This window comes from Panthera uncia, chromosome F2, assembly GCF_023721935.1.
Source record: "Panthera uncia isolate 11264 chromosome F2, Puncia_PCG_1.0, whole genome shotgun sequence".
NCBI classification, from domain to species: Eukaryota; Metazoa; Chordata; class Mammalia; order Carnivora; family Felidae; genus Panthera; species Panthera uncia.
The window spans coordinates 78,629,205-78,646,678 of record NC_064812.1 but is presented as its reverse complement, the minus strand read 5'-3'; the positions used below and the strand labels follow the sequence as shown (position 1 = coordinate 78,646,678).

At 37.3% G+C, this 17,474-nt stretch overlaps 1 protein-coding gene across 2 annotated transcripts in view; it reads left to right on the top strand.

The window, feature by feature from the left end:
- The window catches only part of SNTG1 (syntrophin gamma 1), a 327,584-nt gene that overhangs the window by 258,299 nt on the left and 51,811 nt on the right, over nt 1-17,474 (top strand). For both annotated transcript variants that reach the window (XM_049633712.1, XM_049633711.1), the window contains exon 14: nt 14,163-14,315. In XM_049633712.1, coding sequence (XP_049489669.1) covers nt 14,163-14,315 — 153 coding nt within the window. The remainder of the gene's footprint in view (nt 1-14,162; nt 14,316-17,474) is intronic.

Genomic DNA, 17,474 nt, shown 5'->3' with positions numbered 1-17,474 from the left:
AAAGTGACCTTGTTTGTAGCTTAAAAAAAACCATTGAGAAAATCCTTTATAGGGTTACAATTTGTTGTGGCTAACAAAGCATACGTGAGAGAAAAATGATACTTCCCTGTGAAATGTTTTCCTTTCCAAAGATATAGGTATATAAATACACTCATGGGTGCCCGTGTATTTGTGTTTGTAGAGGGGTGTGTTTTGTCATTTTGTACTCTGGAGATATTGGTTATGATGTTTTGGAAGTAATACTGACTATTTGATATATTTTTGCTTTATCAAAACATGAAATAAAGTTCAATTTTGCTGTAACATTATTATACAAATTATTCTTTCTTTTACTATTGTCATCATTTGCTCTGAATAATAGTCAATGGTCTTAATAGGAACCAAGACAATTCTTACGAATCGGGTTATGGTTACTTTTATTTCAATAGATAACTTTACTACTTTTGTTTGTGTTTGCATAAAGTATATTTATATTTCATCCCTTCATTATGTATTATTATTGTTTAGTTTCTATGTGGCATATTAACATGATGACCAAATTAGTTGGTTGAGAGAAACAGCAGTGACATTTTAGTTTGAAACAGTGTCAGATTGCCTGAGCTTGACTTCTGGATCGAATAATTCCCAGCAGTATATCATTGATTAATTGCTTCATTTTCTTTATTTGAGAATCCTCACCCTTTAATCAGGAATTATAATTAGAGCTACCTAATAAGATTATTGGTACAAATAAGTATGTTAAGAAAGGGTACTTAATGAGCATTGAATAAGTGTTAGTGATTTCTGTCTCTAAATTGCTCTTGAAAAGGATGCCACCCTAAAGTGGGATTAGTCTTGTCCACCAAGGCAGTACCTTTAATTTTCTTCAATATATGAAAGTCTCCTTGCTCATTTTCTGAATGACATGAGTTTCTGGCAAATGTAAAAGCCTAGATATGTTTTACTTCTGTCCAAATAAGCATTTGAATGAGAGGTCCTTCCATCCCTGAAATCACAAGACACTCTTTCAACCAAGTGCTTAGAATTAAGGGAAATGGACTCATTTCTTTGATGATGAGCTGGAATTTGACTATCTTTATAACTCTTGAAAGTTACTTTTCTCTGGGTGTTGTATCAGTTCTATTACAACCATACGCATTATAGACAGAGAAATCAAGAGTGTCCCGGAGACCAGAGATAAGGCTGGTACTCAATGGCAAAAATGTATCAGCGACCATATCTTGTGTGGAAGCCATGAACAGGCACCTCTCTCTGTGCAGTGGGGAGCTTTGGGGTATCCATTGCCTGGGCCATTGTTGCACAGTCAGCAGCAGAGATGGAAATATAGCCTTGGTCAGTTGAACACCAAGGCGATGCTCTTTTCTCCACTATCTTCAGTTATAAGAATTTTCTTGAGGTCGGTAATCTTTTCGATCATTTGTGATTCCTGCAACTCATTGATCCATCTTCTCATATACTAGTAGTAGGAGGAGAAGAGACATGAAGTGCAGACAGATTCTTCAAAAAGGGTATTGTATGTAACAGGCAATTTCATTTTCAAGACTTGCTTAATATAACAATTCAAACAGTATGCATCCAACAGTACTCTCCTCTAAATATCCTCGCATAGAATTTGCAAATAATGTGAGAATCCTTGCATAATACAGGCATATCTCATTGTGCTTCATTTTATATTGAGCTTTGTAGATGCCATATTTTTTTAGAAATGGAAAGTGTGGCAAGCTTGCATTGGGCAAGTCTACTGGTGCCATTTTTCCAACAGCATTTGCTCCTTTCATGTCTCTGCGCCACGTTTTGATAATTCTCACAGTATTTCAAACTTTTCATTATTATTATATTTGTTATGGTGACCTTTGATCAGTGATCTCTGATGTTACTATTATAATATTGCTTTCATGCTTGCTAACATATCATTCATTCTGCAGCCCATTGACCAAGGGGTAATTTCAACTTTCAAGGCTTACTATTTAAGAAATACATTTAGTAACACTATAGCTGCCCTACAAAGTGGTTCCTCTGATGGATCTGGGCAAAGTAAATTGAAAACCTTCTGGAAAGGATTCACCATCCTGGATGCTATTAAGAACATTTGTAATTCACGGGAAGAGACCAAAGTATCAACATTAACAGGAGTTTGGAAGAAGTTGATTCTAACATTCATGGATGACTTTGAGGGGGGTTCAAGACTTCATCCGAGGAAGAAACTGCAGATGTGGTGGAAACAAGAGAACTAGAATTTGAAGTGGAGCCTGAAGAGATGACTGAATTGCTAAAATCTCATGATAAAACTTGAATGGATGAGCAAAGGAAGTGGCTTCTTGACATGGAAACTACTCCCGGTGAAGATGTTGTGAAGATAGTTGAAATGACAACAAAGGATTTAGAAGATTACATAAACTTAACTGATAAAGTAGCAGCAGAGTTTGAGAGGACTGACTCCCATTTTGAAAGAAGTTGTACTGTGGGTAAAATGCTATTAAATAGCATCACATGCTACAGAGAAATTGTTCATGAAGAAAAAAGCCTATCAACGTGGCAAACTTTATTGCTATCTTATTTTAAGAACTTGCTACAGCCACCCCATCCTTGAGCAACCACTGCTCTGATCAGTTAGCAACCATCAACTGTGAGGTGGGACCCTCCACAGTGAAAGCTCAGATGATGGCTAGCATGTTTCAGCAGTGAAGTCTTTTTATTAAGGCATGTCCATTTTTTTAGACATACTTCTATTTCACACTTGATAGACTATGCTATAGTGTAAACGCAACTTTATTATGCCCTGGGAAACCAAAACAGTCATTGACTTTCTTTATTGTGATACTCACTCTACTGCAGTGGCCAAGAACTGAACCCGACAATATCTCCAGGGTGTATCTCTTTATAGACTTCAGCTTCTTGACTGAGGGATAAAAGGTGGATGAAACTGTAGTTGGCCAATATACTGAGTGTAAAATTATGTGAATATCATTAAATCACTAAAAATAATAAATTCACTTTTTCTCATTGGGTGAAGAAGCGTTGTCCTTATTACATATTGTCCCCTTCTTCTTGGAAACAATTTAAGCTTTCACACACCAAAATGTGGGAGGGCAATGTGATCAGAGAGACAGCAGTCAGTCTGTCCATCCTTCCAAGCCATGCTCTCTTTTGTCTTCAGGCTCCAGTGTGACCTATGGTCCTCAAGGGCAGCATCCTAGGGTCCTGGTGACATGGAAGCATTGGGCTCCAGAATAGAAATGGGACTCAAGGTGAGCACAGAGCAGGTATGAGCTCACACTCCAGCCCAGTTTAGTTTCAGGACAGTAAATGACTGCACTGACCCTGCAGAGGGTACAGCCTTCCTCTTTGCAGTGAAATTCCTTCAGAATGACCCTAAACACAGCATGTACAAGCACAAAAAGTGAGATTTTAACAAATATTCAAACATAATTTTGTTTGCTGTGTTTCCTTCCCTATACTTCTGTTTCTCTGGGGAAAGGCTTTCAAGTGAACAAAAGTCGTAACCATCTAAACGTAAAATAAATTAACACAGAATATATGTATTAACTGATCTGATCATTTGAGAGCTAATACAATAAATTCTGTATAATAGAACAATTATAGGCATTAACTAAGAGTCTGACCAATCCGCAGAAATAAAAATCATTTTGGACCAAAAAATACTTGCATGCTTTATATTTACATAAAATCAGAGTTATGAAGGTTATATGGTTGCATTTTATTGACATACAAACACAGACTGATACCATGAATATTACAAGTTATATGATCTTTTAAATGACAGGGATAGAAAAGAATTACATACCATAGGAGAGAGAGAAATGTTTAATTCCGCATATAAATGATGGCTCTGAGTTATGCCATGCTCAATTGCTTCCATAACATCTGTTTTCCAACAATGTTATGTATATTAAAACATTTCATTAGCATGCGTTTATATGTATATACGTCTATATACACATGCAGTATTTTATATAGTTTAAATTATGCATTGATATATATACTTACATATATATCATATATATCCTGTTTTCTATTCGACAGAAATGTGTCAAAATGACAATAATGCTCTTTTTATATATGTGAAAGGAAATCTATTCTTAGAATATGTTTCGATGTTTGCGCTCTTCCATCCAATAATGAGACAGGACCAAACATTACTCAGAATGATCCAGTAATGCTAATAGTTCTTCATGGACTCTCACTTCTTAGATATTCCCAACGAATGGCCAATTTCATTGCTTTAAATCTCATATGTATACCGATAATCATGAAGTTGCTGAGAGCTCCCTCCAAATGCCCCAAATGAGGGCATGTACTGCCTTTGAGATGCCACCACATGGATGTCTGATGGACATCTCGAACTCATCTTCTCCCACTCTCCAAGTGCCCACCTCAGCGAATGGCTGTGCTAACTTTGGCATTCTAGTTGCCCACTTTCAAGAACTTGGTATCAGCCTGAAGGCTCTTTCTGTCATAGCCTTATCTGATGAACAAAATATACCCTAAATGGCTGTTACAACCCTGGTCACTCTCATGTCTCACCTATGTTAAACTTATCTTTTTTTTTTTTTTTTTTTTTGCCTGTTTTCCAAACTTAACACCTTGCCCCTTGTTAGCTTTCAACTTGACTCAGAGTAAAATCCAAAGTTTCCACGACGACTCCAGGGCACTGTAAGATCTCCCGCGTACGTCCTTCAGACTTCCCACCTGTCTGCCCTAGTCTCCTGCTACCTGCCACTAACGCCCTCCAAGGCTACCGTGATGTTTGGGCAGACATCAGCTTCAAGTTTTTTGAACTAGTTGCCATCCTATCCGAATATCTTAAATAGTGCGCTCTTTTACTTTATGCCTCTCTTCAAATGTCACCTCCTTAGAGAGCTCTTTTTTAAAATAATTCTGTATATATCGCTTCTCGGCCTTTTGGCTAAGATCAAGTGTAAATAATTCTGTATAAATGACAATGCCCCCTGCGGTTCCCATTGCCAAATGCTTTTAATAGACTTTATCAGCATCTCGCACGTTATGGTTAAGCATTTTCTTGTTTGCTGTAGAATTTGTCTCATCCACACTCAAAACAAATTTCCATGAGGCAGAGAGGTCACCTGTTTTGCTCAGAGGAATGTCTCCACACCGGGGCAGTGCCTGGCACATAGCAGGCATGCAATATTGTTTTGGTTGAATGGCAGCTGAATATCTACTATGGGCATTGGTGTAGGCCATGGGTAAAATGTGTTCTGAGACAGCAGTGGGTATGTACAATATGGAACTCTTTTCAGAAAGTTGAAAGTTATTTGTGTTGTTGAAAAGAAAACGCAATAGAAAATTTAAAAAAAAAGCATCTAACGGGACTGAGATGGAAATAGAACACTGTTTGATCTTGAGCTGCTCGTTAGAAAAGAGCACAGAAGCTAGGAGTAAGATTCTATTATCTATACTCGTGAGTATTAATTGAGGAGTTTGGCCTCAAAATGTCCCCTTCATCTGACACAATGAGCAGGATTAATTGAACACATTTTAGGAGAGGTTTGCTAGGCAGGTACCATTTCCCACAATGATCTGCACTTTTTTACATCTCCCCAGTCATGGCAGTAATACAGCATACTAGCCCATATACACAGAAATGTCATTTTAGGTGAACAGGTAGTTCCCTTTGTATCTCATGTTGGTCAGATCCGTCCGAGTCCATTCTGGCTACTTGATGGCTTTTACTACTTGTGGGATTACGAAACAGTTGGAGAGGTTGTAGTGGAGAGATACTCTGATAATCAAATAGCTAAGACATAGCACATATAAGGAAAGGTAAAATAATTTGCATCACTTGGTTTCAAAAAGGAAAAGCTGGGAGGCGACTTGACGATTGTCCTCAAGGATATAAAGGTTACTTTTTAAAAAGTCGGGACCACCTGATTTGGATCATGTCTGAAGAAAGATGAAGAAAAAATTAGTATAAATTGCGGTGTGAGGGATTCTGTGTGGAAAAAAGGAATACTAGGAGATTGAGAGAGGATCTCTACATCCCAAGTATTAAAGACCAAGAATCAGAATCTCATTCTTTGAAGATATTTCAAAGTGGGATGGTTTGGATTGTTTTTTGAAGGCAAGACCAAATGACCAGCCACAATTCCTACTGTTTAGGACCCTAGGATGTCCACATTTACAGTAACAAGTAATACATCCCCCCCCCCCAAAAAAAGCATTTTCTCCAGAAAACCATACACTCTTCCAATGGAGGCATGGATTTCTAAGCATGGCTCTTTTTAGTGTGGTGCAGTTGTCCTCAGAAGTGGAATATTAGAATCGAAATCTGGAAGATGAATCTTATAACTATTAAAAACACTAATCTCAACAGGTAATTTGGAAAGCCATCTCTTTTAATAATATTATAAGGAATTAACTACATTGTGTTGTGTGTCTCTTGCTTGTTTGTTTTTCTGGTTCTAGTCATTGTAATTTATGGTAGTAAGTTTTCTACGTATTTCAATAACAGTCTTAGGGAAAATGCTGATATCAATCAAAATGGTAATGAAAACTGATTCAAGTATATTAAATAAGAAATTAAGTATGCAAATAAAATACAAGGATTAAAAGTTTCCTTTGATAATTATACACTGTTTACATACCATCCGCTTTTTAAAAATATTACCATAGGGACGCCTGGGTGGCTCAGTCAGTTAGGCATCTGACTTCTGTTCAGGTCATGATCTCACGGCTTGAGGGTTCAAGCCCCGTGTCAGGCTTGTGCTGACAGCTCGGAGCCCAGAGACTGATTCAGATTCTGTATCTCCCTTCCCCTGCTCACACTCTCTCCCTCTCAAAAATAAATAAACATTAAAAAAATTAAGAACATTATCATAGAAAAACCCATTTTCTCTTTGAAGGTGCACAGCATTTTTTTTTCTACATGGGCTAATTGTGTTTCCTGGAGCTCTCCCTTTTTTTCTTCAAATAGGGCTCTGCTTCCCTAAATTTCCTTTAGAAAGCTAAATCTCCTACATATTAAGCCAAAGAATGAGAGTAAGTCCTGCAGTGTGGATAGATTTAAACCGGAGGATGCTTATAAATGCTGGGACTGAGGGGCTGGTCGCAGAACAGGAACTTGCTGGGGTCGATGTATCCCTGATAAAAGAGCCTTGGAGAAAAACAACCTTGGTTTTGCTCCAAGAGAACAGTTAATGTATTTGCATGTGAATCAGGTTAATTCCAGTGCTGAGTAGGGATCCTGCTAGGGAGAATTTTGTCCTTTGAGACTGGACTCTGCTGGGGTCGTGGTGGTCTGGGTTAATGTGTCCAACATTATTTAAGCTACTCCTTCCCCCACATATATTTCTGAACCTAAGAATCCTAATCTTAGAACATGTATTCTAAGGCCAATAATCAGAAAAAGATTGTGAATAGTGAGTGTATTTTTTAAAAACATATTTTACCTCTATGCCCTTGAATTGTTACCAACCCAAGTTCAATTGCTTGCTGCTTGAAAGCCAATATTTGAAAGTCAAGTGTTGGTTCGAAAGGAAAGATTGTTTAACTCAAAAGGCCTGGGGAGAAGGCAGACTGATGTCTAAAGATTGTCTCCCATGTTCCAGGCTAGGAGGGGAAGAGCTATTTAAAGAGGAAATTCAGGGTAAGAGATTACATGCATATTGATGAAAAGGGTAGGGAAACATGATTATTCATGAGGAAAGATGGAACATGTGCATTTAACACACATATATGTAACATACACCCTCATTCACTTTGGGATAGACACTTAACATCGGAACAAGGCAAACTCCAGCCCTTAACATCAGGAGGTTGTCTTCGGACAAGGAGAGGGCTATGCACTTGCTCCCAGAGAGGGTATAAGGGGGATGGAGTCTGGGTAGGGTGTTTTTTGTGCATAGGCTGGAACCACATCAGTTAGCCTTGAGTCCAGGCTTCTGCAGAGACAGCTAGTGGGGGTCTGAAAAGACACAATAGCTGATGAGGGGGAAACAATTCTCTGAGAAACCAGCTTTAAACTTTCTGCTGGTTTCCACCTCATTAACCCCATGGGGTATGGTTTCAGAATCTCTGAATTTTCTTATGTATAGTTGCTTAAGTTATTTGACCTTTCCCAGCCTTAATTTTCCTAAATATAAGAGGGATAATGGAATAATGTCTATAAAATGATTTGATAACATCTGTAATATATTTCAAATGGCAAATATTATTAACAGGAACAATAAATGAATATCTATAAGGATCAGGGTTAATTAACGTTTAGGAAGCTATTATAAACTGGATCAGAATTCACACACCTGTATGGGCACATATACATACAGCACACACACGTATCTAGAGAACGGTGACTCACCTTTGCCTATATAATAAACAATTCTGGCAAACATGTTTCCCTCTCAGTATGAATATGGTAGTTAATTTTGTTAGAAAACGAAGCCTTCCTGACTCTACTTATATATCTCACCTTGTGTCATAGCAATATTACACTGTATTACAGAGAAATATGTGTGCGTGTGTGTGTGTGTGTGTGTACATGTGAGTGTGTGTATACTAGAGTGTACATAAGATCTGGGTCTGATCTATTCCAGATTTTTAGTAATAGTTAACATTAGTGATGGCTAATATATTGATTATTAGAGATATTATGTGATATTAATGATATTATGGAGCACTTAATATAATATGTGCCCATTACTTTCCTAAGCGATATACATGTATCAACTCATTTAACCTTTACAGGAACCTTGAAGCAGGTATTATCATCTTTTTAAAATGCCTGAGCTGATTCTCAGGGAGGTGAAAAGAAGTGGTAAAATTGACATTCATATTTGAGCTAACTCCCAAACTGATGAAATCATAATCCCTAAGTCCAAACAGGTTAAAACTGGGGGGAGTGACCAGTATGTCTAAGACCTAGCTCCTTCCTCAGGGGAATAAGGCTGGTAGCCTATTTTGATGGATTATTATACAGATTAATTTAGAGAGTACATGAAGACTATGCATTGTGGGTTTTTTTTCCTGAAATTTGTTATTATGTCCATTTATATCAGCAATTCCAATTGCCTAAGAAGAGTAAGGAAATTTAAAGTTTTATTCCTTCTTTTGCCAGATAATGCAACTAAAATAAAAAAAAAATGAATTGGTTTATACACACACACACACACACACACACACACATATATATATATATACACATATACATGTATACATAGAGAGAGAGAGAATGTTCACCTGGTTTGATTTTTGGTGTCTAAAACATCTTGAGTTTTATTTTAAATCATTTTAAAACTAACAATTGTAAATACTAACTTCAATTACCTTTTTCAGAAGTTCAACTTCAGTACTTTTTCAGATCATGAGATTTACCTGTGAATATATAAGTAATAACAAAAGGATAGGTAGTGTTCAAAATAATTACTCTTCCTGACATTAGGTGATATTTTAATAGAAAAGTAAGTTTTTATATTTGGTATCTGACATAGCCATAAAAAATGGAAATATTTAAATTCATGTATATGACCTTCACCTACTTCTGATGTATTCCTACATAAAGAAAATGAAAGTTATGTAATTATTGTTACTATAACTTAAAACAAAGTTATTTTTCCATATTGGTCATATTGGCTAAATAACACACAAATGTCATTTTTCTTCTGGAATATATAGAATCAGAATTACAATATTGCGAGTGAAGTTTCCAACTTCCTTTTTTACAAAATCCAATAAAGGAAAATATTCCTAACAATATTTTGATTTATATAAAAACTTTCACTGCACAGCAATGTTAAGAATAATACTGTCATAAAAATGAAAATGGTATTGGGGCGTCTGGGTGGCTCAGTTGGTTAAGTGTCCAACTCTTAACTGTCCAGCTCAGGTTTCACGGGTTAGTGAGATCAAGTCCTGCATCGGGCTCTATGCTGACAGCATGGAGCCTGCCTAGAATCCTCCTCTCCCTCTCTGCCCCTCCCCCGTCCGAGCACTTGCTCTCTCTCTTTCTCTCTCTCTCTCTCTCTCTCTCTAATAAATAAGCTTAAAAAAATGAAAATAGTATTGTAATGTTATTAAAACTATCAGATTTAGATAGTTGTTATGTAGATTTTATTATGTAGATTTAATAAGTGCCTTTAGGGAATCAATCATTCTCGAAAGTCTAATTTAAAATCAATTGGCAAAATTTAATTCCGAAGGTATGTTTTTCGTTCTCACTTTTAGATATTAGAATAGTCACAAAAAATTAGAAATTATTATTTGTAGCTGAAAAACCCTTTCTGGGCCTACTCTTCTTGTTTCATTAAAAATTACATTTTTGTTTGCTTTAAATACTCACGCCTGATGATTGAATGATTTTCTGATTCACTATAAGTCCAAGTAAAGGAAGCAGTAGCAAACATAGCAGTCAAAACATATTAAGTCACATAGTTTATAAATTCATTTATATTTAATATAATAATGCAAAAATAGCCATCCTTCGTGTGCCTATTCTTTTTTCATTTCTATTTTCAATTCCACAAATGTCATTAACTTGAAGAAAAAAAATCTATTATTAGAGCAATGATGAGTCTAACTGGAAAAGTGTGAAACAAGTAACTTGCCATATTAGCAAGTATTGGATGAAATGATTAGAGCATGAAGGAGAGAAGAAACCATACTGATAGATGTAGAAATTTTGCCATAGGGATAACGCACTGATTTTTGGCACCTTTCTTCTGCCTTTAATCTTACATGTTTTAAATACGATAGAAAGTTAGGATGCCTAGGTGGCCTAGTCAGTTAAGCGTCCAACTTCGGCTCGGGTCACGATCTCTCAGTTTGTGAGTTCTAGCCCTGCGTCGGGCTCTGAGCTGACAGCTCAGGGCCTGGAGCCTCCTTCAGATTCTGTGTCTCCCTCTCTCTCTGCCCTTCCCTGCTTACACTGTGACTCACTCTCTTTCTCAAAAATAAATACACATTAAAAAAAATTTTTAAAAATACAACAGAAAGTTTATGGCTAGCTATGTCTACCGTCTTAATAATTATTATTCTAAACACATAGTTTGTTTTTCTTTTTAGTAAAAAAACCACTTTGGTTATACCACTGACCACTGAATGTCTTAGAAAAGCATCTACATTAATAGCAAACATATCTGTAAGGTGTTGTTTCTGTGTAATATTGTTTTGTGACCCTGAGACAAACCGTAAGAAGGACAGCATTTGGTGATTCGTGAGCAGAAAGTGTCCAGAAGACTTGGAATAAATCTAAAAAATGAGGGGGTACTTCCGGAGAAGTCGTAAATGAGACTAATGCACAAAAATAGTGTCCATGATTTGTGTAGCTATTATTTTATTACCATTCGTTAAATGACACTTTCCAATGAGCAAGAAATATCATGGAGGCTACTGTTTCTACTGGGGCCAAACTCACCCTGACCAAAGATAAACAGAGAGCGTACAGAGAGCAAATGAAAGAAGTAGAGATTAGGGAACAGCATATATATTCACTTTATTGAGTATCAGCACTAGTAATAGAAATTTCTAATGTTAATTCAGAACTACCCTATGTCAGAAACAATGCTAAGATTTATATGCGTATGTTCCTCTTTCCATCTTCTGCCTCTCTTGCTCTTCTCTATCGAAAGCAGCGGATTCCGCCTCTTGCTTACCTCAGACCTTCCAGGGGGGTTCTCACAGCGCAGGCGGTCATTTGAACGGATGTCTTAACAGGAGGACCCGAGACCATTCAGGCTTGCAACGGATTGCCCTTGCATGGATCTCTAAGTCCTTGATGATGAGACATTCTTCCCGGAACAAAACTTTCTCCTTCCCACTTTCAAGAATGATTTATTGCTCCCATTCCAGTTCCTTAAGCACTTTAGCTATGTAACACTGTCATGATGCTTTTTATTATTTTTATATATTTGTCTCCCTCAGGAAACTGTGAGACCTGAGTGCCTGGGTGCCCACAGGGGCTGTAGTGTAAGTCAGCATGTGAGGAGTGCCTTATAAATAGCAATAACCAATGACCGCAAGTGTCCCCAGATGTTGAACTTCTATTTGCAGAGTCGAACAGAGAACTCTCTGTCTTTGAGAGCTCTAGTGCTGGGTCAATTTAATAAGAGATGCTAAACCAAGTTTTCAAAGAGTAAAGTAGTTAAGCTGCCAAGAAAACAGAAAAATCTTAAATGAAGGTTATTTTAAGATTTCATGGCAACGTAGGAGAAGGAAAAATGTCAACAGTTTTCTGGCTCTTAATGACACTGATTATTTTAGGTTACAATTTTATATGACAAAGAAAGTTAAGACCTCTTGAATAAGCCATAAAATTGGCAAGGTTTCCAGAAATCCTGCGGTATTTGGTTACAGTTTTTGTGCCAATGTTGCCAATTAAATAAGTAATATAGAAGTTGAAATATGTACAACATAAATAAAGGATTTGCTATTTTTTTTAAACATGGTAGCTTGTCATTACACTTACGTTAAAGTCCAGAATTCATGACCTGTCTCAGCAATGGCTCTCGACCTCTCTTTCACCTGCTGTCTGGATTTCTGGAATGCCGTTGAAGCTGTTGCTTCAATGCACGTGCCAACACCACACCTTGCCAATACCTTGGTTAAAGGCCTCTTCCCGCCCATCTACCTCAATCTTCCACGTGTCTTTCAGCCACTGCCTAAAATTTACATCCTAGAGGATATTTTCCTGACTCACCAATCTACTTTGGTGTGAACTGCATTCCTACTCTCCATAACAGCACTTATAAGGATCCGTCCCGACCTATTTACTTGTAATTTACTTAATATCTGTCTTTGTCACTCCAGTAGACATCGTAAACGCCGAATGATGGGGAAAAAAAAAAGTACCTTACAATAGCTTATCACTGGACTATGTTTTTGAAGATATGTTTTCATTTTTTTTCACCTTAAGATAGTATAAGAAAATCAGTAAATACAAAGAGAATGTAACTTTCTTTAAGCTTCTGAGCATCTCCTGGCAGCAGTTATCAAAGCTAAATTCTACAACCAGAAGCAACTGCTGTTCATTCACTCTCCTCTCATATTTTAAGCATCCAAATAGGAAAAAAAAAAGAAAACTGAGTTTATTGATAAGGTAGTTATTAGTTTGAAAACACTTGCCAGAGCAGAGAATTCCTTCTAACATTTGTGAGTGTTTAATGATACCTTTATATAGTTATGTATAAGAAATGGTGAAAGACCCCAGTGACTACGCTTTGGCCATTTTCAGCACACTCCACATGTAATTCAGAGGCCATATCTGACATATTGCTTGGGATTACCCTATTTCATCAATTCTTAGCCGCATTTTCTTTTAATATCTCTGAAACTGACATACACATAGATAGGTGAACACAGTTGAAAACGTCTAACAAGACTGTGCCACATCAGTCTTCTTGACTTAATAAAATATAGTTACATAAGTAAGGTAAATATGTATTTTTTAAAAGCGATCCATTTTTTTTAGACAACCTAGACTCATTGTTTCCATTTCTCGTGTAGATATGGTCATGTGGCTTTAAGGGCTAAAGAAATCAACTCAACAGAAAAAGTCCTGCTTGCTAGCCTTTCTAAAATTTGCAAACCTACCGATAAGCATTAACTTCATCGTCTCCAAAGCTCTGTAAGGGAAAAAGAAAAGAGGGTTGTGTGTCATCACTTCGTACAGTCTAAACTGAACTCATGTGTTAAATGCTTTGCAAGTTATGTTGCTGGTAAGCATAGAAGCCAGCCATCCTCACTTCTGTTTCATGCGATGCTTCAGTGTTGATAATGAGGAGAAATACATTAGTTGTGGACTTTGAGGTGTGGAGTTTAGGCAGCTATGACCATTTTTAAAGTTTATTTATTTTTGACAGAGAGGGAGAGAGAGACAGAGCATGAGTAGGGGAGGGGCAGAGAGAGGGAGACACAGAATCTGAAGCAAGCTCCAGGCTCTGAGCTGTCAGCACAGACCCCGATGTGGGGCTCAAACTCTCAGATTGCGCGATCATGACCTGAGCCGAAGTCGGACGCTTAACCGACTGAGCCACCCAGGCGCCCCTGCTATGACCATTTTTAAGGAAGATGTAGTGTCATCCGTATGACCTGGGCATCTCCACCGTGCATTAGTCAACACTGATTCGAGGTATGGCCATGTCAGCAATATGGATTGATGTATGCCAGCCTGTGTAACTCCAGGTTTCCATCAGGACAGTGACCTGCTGGACCAGCGGAAACACTGCTTCACTGTGCAGTCTGAGTCTGGAGAAGACCTCTACTTCTCCGTGGAGTTGGACTCTGACCTCGCCCAGTGGGAACGAGCCTTCCAAACAGCAACCTTTCTGGAAGTGGAACGGATGCAGGTGAGAGCCTGGGAAATTTTAGGACCTGTGCCTCCCAACAATGAATGACTGCTCCCCTAGAGTTTAAATCTCAAATAGAAAATGTTGTGACTTTCCTTAATTTTTGACAAAGCCACCTCCTCTTCTCCCATCGTGACCGTTAGCCTGAATGGTTTCATTCACTCCCAATGCTCTTTCTTTCTAGAAATAATTTCCTTCATCTCCACCCTTCAAAACCACACAGGGAATTTGAGACATGTTTTCAGAGGTCACGTCATCGTGAAGATTTTCCTGATTTCCAGCCCGTTCTGCTCATTACCACTATTCCCACAACAGTCCCGTTCAAACCCGTCCCACACGTGCACACCAATATCACTTTTCTGTGTGTGTGCTTGTCTGTTTTCCTAGGTCTGCTCACACTCTATCTTGTATTGGGGTGACGTATGCTTGCCATTCCCCACACTAACTTACAGGTTGCTTAGGATTATTTTATTCATTTACCAACTGGATACAGTGCCTTTTGTACATCACAAGTATTCAGCAGATATTTATTAAGCTGTATTTCTTAAGTGTGAAGTTATATCTAGATCAAACTTCATAGAGCCTTCAGCCCCTACAATTCATGGGACCATGAGATAGAAGAGGCTCCCAAATACGGGTCCTGTGGCTGAGGTCTGACAGAAACCAAGGTCAAAACTGAGCAATTGTGATGTGCTTGCCACATGCAAATGGGCCCATAGAGCCAGGACCTAAATAGACACACGGACACTTAATTTCAAAAACAAATCTCTAATGATGAGAATATGGCACTGACTCTCCTGGAATGCTTGCCTATATTAGGAGACTTGGTTGCATATTTTTGCAACACGTTGAGCTGATCTGTAACATGTATTAATTTCCTTTATTTCTGACTATAACCTTCTATATTGAACATATCAGTTTGCACTAGTGTGACATGGCAATCAGGGGAAAAGGACAAGGAGAAGACTCAAATTTCACTTGTTTCATTGCTCAGTTGACCCTTTCTAACAGCTCTGCTGATCTGCATGTCTCTTAAAATATTAATGTAACTGAGGAATATTGTTTAAATAAGTTAGCTATATAGAACCTCAATTCAATACATAGTTTAATATCAAAAACGGAAAGATGAAAAACCTTCTACATTATTTTATTTCAAGTATCAACACCTAAGACCATTTTGAGCACTAAAATATGTTGGTTGAATATGAGTGGACGTTTTTGTTATTCATAATGATACTTTTAAGCTTCCCTAATTGTCATTTTCCCAGAATATTACACTTCACTTGCAAACAACTACATGGACATTATCTATCTAATGGTCTCAATTCAATATTTCATGTTAAGTCCCCTGGTGTTTAGAAATGAGATAACATTATGATGTTTTGATGTAATTTAATACTGTTGTTTTGTTGGTTTTTTTTTTTTTTTTTTTTTGGTTCTGGGCTGCATATTCTCTAAGGTAATGTCCTGAGCAATGCATTTCTTTGCACCGTCTCACAATACCATTCGCTTGCACATAGCAAGTGAAAAGTAAAATATTTAGTGCTTTGAAACGCCTGGGTGGCTCAGTTGGTTGAGAGTCCCACTTCAGCTCAGGTCATGATCTCATGGTTCCTGAGTTCGAGCCCTGCATTGGGCTCTGTGATGACAGCTTAGAGCCTGGAGCCTGCTTTGGATTCTTCTCCCTCTCTCTCTCTGCCCCTCCCCCACTCTCTCCCTCTCTCTTCTCTCAAAAATGAATAAACATTCAAAAAAAAAATTAGCACCTTGTTAGCTTTTGTTAGCCCCCAAATGGGGCTCTATCCCATGATCCTGAGATCATGACCTGAGCTGAAATCAAGAGTTAGATGCTCAGGTGCCCTTAAAATAGAACTTTTAATGAAAGAGCATGTGACTTACAAAATTGATTTTCTTTAATTATTATTACATGTTTTATCCAGGTATAGACATTTAGCTGTCATCCAAAAGGACATATTAAAAAATATTTTATGTGTGATATATGTTCAAATATTATGTAATAATATATAATTGTGTAAAAATCTTTCAAATGTTGCAAATTATCCCTGAAAAGTATAGTTTTCCACTTTTTTCTAACTATAATTCAATTTTCATTATAAAATAAATAGAAATTAAACAATAAATCAAGTGTTATGTTTTTAAAACATTAATTATATTCATTATATATATTTATTAAAGATTATAAATTATAGAATTAAACTTTAGCGAGTCTCAATTTATATATCTGTTTCAAATTAATGGTTATTGATGAATTGATTCTATTTGTAATTTTGAACTTAATGAGATAAATTTTCATGTTCTGTACTGAAGGTGTTTTCACCTGACGTATTCTTTTATAGCAATTGAAAATAGAGAACAATTATGTCTACATTAGAGGGAATGAGGTAGCCTTGAACATTTCTTTTTAAAGATTTTTTAAATGTTTATTTTTGAGAGAGAGAGAGAGAGAGACAGAGCATGAGCAGGGGAGGGGCAGAGAGAGAAGGAGACACAGATCTGAAGCAGGCTCCAGCCTCCGAGCTGTCCCCACAGAGCCCCACATGGGGCTCGAACTCAGGAACCGTGAGATCATGACCTGAACTGAAGTGGGGCGCTTAACCGACTGAGCCACGCAGGTGCCCCAAACATTTCTTAATATTGATAGTAGTTTTAAAGAAGTGGTGATGGGTGGATATAAGCACGGAAGATGCCCATGCATTAAACAAAATTACACCCAAAACTGAACTTACAAGGCCCATTAAGTTTGTTTTCTGAGCTGGTTTTTGAAAAATTCAACTGTGAAGGAATAATTGGCATAGTTGTAGCTTTCCTATGCAAATTGGACTTAAAGCTATGAATATAGATTTTTGGTGAAGTCAACTTGATGCATTTAGCCATCTTCATCGTCAGAATCTGATTCATTTAATATACTTTTATATACAGTATTATAAAACAAATATCATGTAAATATTGGTATTGAAAATTTGCTTGAGATAGGTTTCTGTCTCTCTCTTCTTTTCTCTCTTCCTCCTTGTTTGTGAATTATGAGCAGTTTTCTTCATTTGAACATCCCAGTACAGTTTGTAATTAAATGAAAATAAAGGTGGCCTCTGGACATAAAAATGCATCCTGTGGCACATAAGTTCCAAGTTTTCATTTCAT